General features: G+C 33.0%; 1 protein-coding gene across 1 annotated transcript; it reads right to left on the bottom strand.

Moving 5' to 3' along the window:
• Positions 1-2000: 2000 nt before the first annotated feature.
• Positions 2001-4040, bottom strand: LOC134269822 (ATP-dependent DNA helicase RecQ-like). Its single transcript, XM_062752024.1, has 3 exons — positions 3604-4040; positions 2770-2929; positions 2001-2280 (listed from the first exon to the last, which is right to left on the bottom strand). The coding sequence occupies exons 1-3, from the start codon at positions 3905-3907 to the stop codon at positions 2001-2003; spliced, it is 744 nt and encodes a 247-aa protein (XP_062608008.1). The 5' UTR covers positions 3908-4040.
• Between the last annotated feature and the right edge of the window lie 2703 nt (positions 4041-6743).

The raw sequence follows: 6743 nt of genomic DNA, 5'->3' as shown, positions 1-6743 counted from the left end.
ATTGTTTTTCCTTTTGGTTACTTTTCATAGTTATGTACATTCTGAATGTAAATTAAGTTAAAATAATAAGAGAATGCCATGGTATTTTTCATTGAAAATATTGCATTACATAGTGCAATACAGTTAAAAATTTCGCAATATATCGCAATACGAAAGAAGAAGATACAGTTTCAATACAAATTAAGCCCTATATTTTTCTAAAATATGAAAGTGATATAAGAAATCAAAATTCATTCTTTCTGAATCATAGGAATTTTCTGCAGTGAGAATACACAAATGACTGCCGTCACGAGAAAAGGGCCCTTAAGGTCAAATTTTCATAAAATGACATTTTGGTGAATTTTGATAGCCGGACTTTTTCTGAATGCAAATATACATAAATTTTGAAAATATCTCACTTTTTCAGTATTTTATGAGCATTTTAGTGAGGCGCTCCAAAAAAACAACTTTTACGTTACTCACTGAAAACGTAATGACGTCGCCTGTGTCTAATTCATTTTTCAGAAATTCTTAAAATCACGTTATTTAAATAACCTCAATCATTTTGAGAATTAAAAACTTGAGAAATTATTTAATTTTTTTTCTTCCAAGCGACTAGTATGTAATTATTCCTAACTAAAGATATTTCGTATATTATTACTAGTTTATTACTATTTTAGAGCAGATCTAGTTATTTCGTAAAAAAAAAGGGGGGGGGGTCTAGACAGAATCCAGGAATAGTTTATACATGAAACATAATCAGTAGGAAAATAGTATTTGTTTAATCCATACAAATTATTCTTCTTATATAAAATAATCTAATTCAATTGATAAAATATATAAAGCACTCGGACACTTTTAGATTAAAGGAAATATACATGTATACAGAGAGAGAGAGAGAGAATCCCATGCAGAATGGCACCCCGCGCAAAACGGGGCACCCCCTCGCAAAAAGCACATCGATTTTGATATAAAAAAATCGTATGAGTCAGCATTCACTCACCAACACTCACGCACGTAACTTTATTCCCTATAACTGTTACGAAAGGATGAAAAACACCATGTATTTTCTGTATCATCGAAAAATTCAATTGGAAAATAAATTCAGATACTCCAAGATATGTAAATTTGTTTTTAAAAACGTTTATTTCGTTTATAAAAATTCATGAATTAAAAAAAGTATACTATACGTTCGCTACTTCAATGCAAGCGGATTTTAAAACTTTTACTCTTTGAATATTTTATTTAAAATTTTTAAAGCTCTAAGATTCCATTTTTTCGCCTGTCTTAGTTATAGAGTAATATTTCCATTTAAGGAATGACTCTAATTCTTGGCCAAATTATCGAGTATAATATGGTTTGGGTCAGTTTACGCTTTATAATCCGCGAAGCGGATTATAAAAAAGCGTAAACTGACCCAAACCATATTATACTCGATAATTTGGCCAAGAATTAGAGTCATTCCTTATAATTTAATTTTAAAATAATTATTCAACTGGGGATGTAAAATTGTGTTGTTTTTATGAGTTCAAATTTACCGCGCAATAATACAACCGTAGTAACGGAAGTGATGGGAAGCGAGGGGAGGTAAAAACTGATTCATAGATCTAGCAGCCATGATGCTTGTTTACATGAGGTAAGATCGAGTAACTGTTTGAAGTTAAAGGTACATTCATTAAATCTGGAATTTTCCATGAATCCCAAGGACTGAAAATGAGGGAATTGATGGATACAGATGATTATGCTGGTTGTCAGGGGGGTGTGTCCCCATACCAAACCAGATTATACAAAATGTTATGCGTTCCTTTTTGGAAATCAACCAATGAGAGGCAAGAATACAAGCAAAATTAAATTATTTCCAATTGTTTTCTCTATGATAAACACTACAAAAGTGAATCTTGTTAATTTCATGGTAATACCCTGTGGTATGTATATTTCTCTATTACTGAAAGGTCAGGTGTCAACCTGCATGTATATCACTAAAGAAAAAATCAGTCTGACTAAAGCCAGCCCCTACTATATCACTTCGTTAGTAAAGCTTCCATAACCCAAAACATAGCGGATTCCATAGAATTTGGAATCTTGTTGACAATGAATTTAATATTTTCCTTATTTGGTGACAGTCTAATAGATTTTATAGTTTTTTTATCAATACCCAATACATTAAGCACTCTTTTTTCAATAATTTTTGTGCAGGTAGCACTTAATGCTAATAATACAGCATTTGGAAACATGGAGCGCAATTCTCCTAAGTGCCGAAACCATTTCCGAAAAGCTTCCTCTTCATTTCCCATTCCTCCCCTGAAAATAATCCAATTCTCTCTTTGTAATATATTTTAAGTTTCTTTGTCGTTTATTTACATAGGCACATTTAAGGACAGATGATACAAACAAAAAATGGATGCCTGGATTGGAATAATTATATTTTTAGCTCACCTGAGCCAAAGGCCCAAGTGAGCTTTTCTGATCACATTTTCACACTTAAAAAGGGCCCATTAAGTATTGCTCAAGTGCACTTGTCCTTTAATAAAAAATTAAAAACTATGCGGTGAAAGGTATCCAATTTATTCATTTAAACATGAAACAAGTTGTTATTTTCAAATTCTTTGACAAAAATTTGTTCGTATAATCTGTCCTTATTGTTAAATGTAATATAATATTAAACAATCTTTTTCGTAGTGCAAGTTTTTCAAAAAATGTATTTAATTTTCTTCTAAAATATGATTGATACCACACAGTCTTTAAATTCATCTTTATTTTACACATAATCACACTTCATAAAAAACATACCATGTGGCAATAGTATGGAATTCATCAATAACAATAAGACTGACATCCAGTTTCTGAATGATTTCCCTCCTTTGCACATTTCCAACGAGCAACTCTGGTGACCCATAAATAAGATCCACATCACCATTTGATATAGCAGAATCAGCTTCAGGAGAACTACCTAATAAAATATTTATTGAAAGGATTTAATATGCCTACCTGTAGTGCTAAAATTCATTGAGGTAATTAAGTTAATGATCCTAGAAAATGAATAATATTCTGTGAGTGTAAGGTGATTTGTAATTCTTGTTAAATCTTCAAAAAATATATATCCATTTAGACAAAATTCAATGCAGATTTACCTTCTTTTTTGGAAAAAAAAAATCATTTATTTAACAATTTAAATTTACACCCCATTAGGAATATTAGATCCCAAATGGGCTGTCATAACCCATTTTGGCAATGGATCCTAAACTGTTGCACATGACATCAAATCAAATGCAAACAGACAAACAAAAAAAACCTTCACTTGTAAACTGTACTTTGACACTAAGATATGTCCGACCAACCCAGTCTAGTAAATGACTGTTCCATGCCATTGGCACAGGCGGATTTAGAGGGGACTTTTTATGTCAATACATAAGATTTATTAAATCAGGTTTTGGGGGGAGCGCTCCCCCCCCCCGGATCCGTCACTGCATGCAGTTACATGTACATAAATAGTAAAATGTAGGTTATCTTGGGTCATTGGTCGAATTGAGAAAATAAAACTATTAAATGAAATCACATTTTCAGTCTTGTAAAGTTAGTGTCAAACCCTGCTAAGTACTTTTATTTGATTAATTAAAAACATACCTAAATATTCTGCAGAAACAAGTGTTGTTTGTTTCAATTTCTTCACTTGGTCCTCCATTATGGACGTTAATGGGCAACAAACTATGACTTTGCTGTTCTTCTTTTTACTCCAATCATCACCAAGAGCCCGAATTACTGGTAAATAAAGTTGATATGGGAGAGATTTTCCATACCCGGTAGGTAAAATAGCGAGGCAATTGTTATTATTCAGAATAGTCTCCAATATTTCGACTTGTTTTTCTTTAAGACTGTTTATTTTTGTTTCTTTCAAGACGACATGGAAAGCACGTTGATAATCCGCCATTTTCCTTCTAATACCGACCGTTTTCTAATACGTGTTATCTGATTGGTCAATATTTTCTTATGAATATGCAGACTCAAAGTTCACTCAGAGATTGACCCTTATGAGAGTTCTTCAGACCCTACTAACGAAGTGATATAGTAGGGGCTGGCTTTAGTCAGACTGAGAAAAAATAAGATGTTTTGTTTAATTGTTTACAAAGTAATTTGATATGATATATGTTTTTAACAAACAAAATAAATAATGAATTATCTTCGGCTCGAAAGCAAGTCACTAGCGCAACGCTGTTCACTATCACCGAGGCCTCGGGAGTCCGAGAACTCCACTTCCGTAACAGCCACGTGGAGAAATTGACATTGCCACATGGATCTGCACGTACTCCATCATCTGTTACAGACATCGTCCCTCAGTCATTACCATTCGGCTTCTTAAGCAACTCAACTTCTTCTGTTATATTAACATCCATACAAATCGGTTTTCTGACCATGCTGACCAACTTCCGTTTCATCAACTGCAACATTGCATTCAATATGGCGGCGGAGAAGTGACATAGTGCCTATACATATTCGTGCTTCCGACAACCTAATTTGCCCGTTATGCAAATTATCCCATGTTTCCCACTATTGTTGATGCCCTGGCATACCCTCAAAACTAGACAGTGATTCCTTAAGAAACATAGTAAATAGGCAAATACTAGAAAAGGATTCTCTTATGAATGGTTTATATACCTTGTTAATTAAGTTGAAACTTTCTTTGAATTTATACCTCAAATTGAAACCGTCTTTATACTTCTTACTTTTTTAAAAGTATACCACAATTAAAATCGGTTACAAATATTTCTGCACCTTAACTTTTTTTTTTAAATTTTGTGGCACCTGTACCCTGTTTAACTTGAAGACAACATTTGTATATTTTTTCCAAGGGCCGCTACTATGATCTGAAAAAAAATGATTTATGTATATTGTATGATATAATCAAAAGGGATGGTGAATTGTGCTGTTCTTGTCTCTTTCTTATATATGTACACTAAACGCCGTGCTTGACTTTTCTTAGCTGCAGATCTGTAACGTTATGTTTTTACATATTTGTCTTTGACAATATGTAAAACAATAACGCTACAGATCTGCAGCTAAACTTCTCTGTGCGAAATTACAGTTCCATTAAAATTTTGAAGAAATCTATTTGAAACTGAAACTGAATAAATACTAGTATATTTTTACGCAAGAACGACAGGCCCGTAGGAAGCCATATTAGGTGTGTGTGCAGGGGGGTGGGGGGTGGGGTAGCTATATTTTTTTCAGTTTTGAGCACTTTCAACCACCAAATATTCCTTGACAAGCAAAACAAAATCTTTCACGCGTCCAAGAAAGGTCATCTATTCATTTTCCTCCGTAACAATGGCTTATCCATTAATGAAATAACAATGGCATATCCATTAATGAAATATTACGTCCAGCACACGTTCATGCTTTTTGTATGAGGCAATGCTTTATAATTAAGTAATAATATACCGCTCTAATTTGACTCTCTTTCGCTTAAAATATTTATGCAAACCATTGTTTTCCTAGTTATTACTTCAAAACATACCAAACATATAAAAAAAAACACACATTTGACTCGTATCTTTGCCTGTCCCCAAACAACTCATTTGAAAAAAAGGGGGGGGGCAGCCAGAAAAAAAATAAATCTACCTTAAAAAAAACTACTCAACCAAAAAAAGGGGAGGGGGGTTGTCGAAACTCGAATCCAATTTCGCCGTTGGGGGGGGGGGGGGGGGGGGGATTGGTTCAATCTACTTTCAGTATCAAATTTTTTAATTCAAACATAACACACTGCCTTATTCTTTTGTAGTGCACGAATTTGACTTTGCCGCAACAAAAAGTGTGTATGTGTGTGTGTGTGGAGGGGGGGCGGACTTTCAATGTAACCCCCCCCCCCCACCCCGGTTGCTACTTGCGTGGACTGTAATGGCCAATATTTTCTTTAAAAGTAGAAATATTTGTGTTTGTTTATTAATTCCTTTCCGTAGAGTCATGTTACATGTAGGATTATGATTTACTAGTAAAGTTTTATCTCGATTTCAACGAAACTTAAAGAAATTAATGTCGATAGAGATATGCGGGGTATCTTGATACATGTATCAGATTTTAAGATTTCAACGCAGAACGTGACTTATATATTTCATACTATGAATTCAATAGTCAGTGAAATATATTTCACGCACATTTTCATAACTTTTGGAAATTACACCCATAACCAATTGTCATTTATACTTTTTGCTCTATCTATAGTAATGTATTCTCGAGTAAGCATATATCTGACATTAGCCAGAAATTCGTACGTCTTTTCGCTTACTGTAATCTATATAATTTTTTCTTTTAGTTCATAAATATTCTTATTCATAATATCACTGTCGATGCAATATTGTTAATTCCACCGACATTGGGTATAATGCTTTTGGGAAAAGTCTACAATAGCTGTATTTAATTTCTTAACATATTGCAATACAGGTTCGAGTGGGATTTCATTCAATCATTTCATCGGAATAATTTTAGAAATTTTAAAACAATTACAGCAATTTTTTTCATACAATTCTTTTGAATGTATTTATTTGATAATTTTGAATTTGTTTTTGAAACAAAAATTTTTTTAAGCAAAATTTTCGTGGCATCCCCATCCTCCGTATTTTTTTCCTTTTTTTTTCCTTAGCGTGTTCTCTTACTGTTAATTTATTTTTTTTTTTAAAATATTATTGATGTAGAGGGTTTCCCAGTATTTTTATTCAATCAAAGAGGGATTATGTTTTTACCTTGAACTTTAACCGGTCTTTCAATTCGGA

This window comes from Saccostrea cucullata, unplaced genomic scaffold (assembly GCF_032062105.1).
Source record: "Saccostrea cucullata isolate Sc308-1 unplaced genomic scaffold, CSIRO_AGI_Scuc_v1 ctg3232, whole genome shotgun sequence".
In the NCBI taxonomy this organism is placed as follows: domain Eukaryota; kingdom Metazoa; phylum Mollusca; class Bivalvia; order Ostreida; family Ostreidae; genus Saccostrea; species Saccostrea cuccullata.
This window is presented reverse-complemented; position numbering and strand designations above follow the sequence as displayed.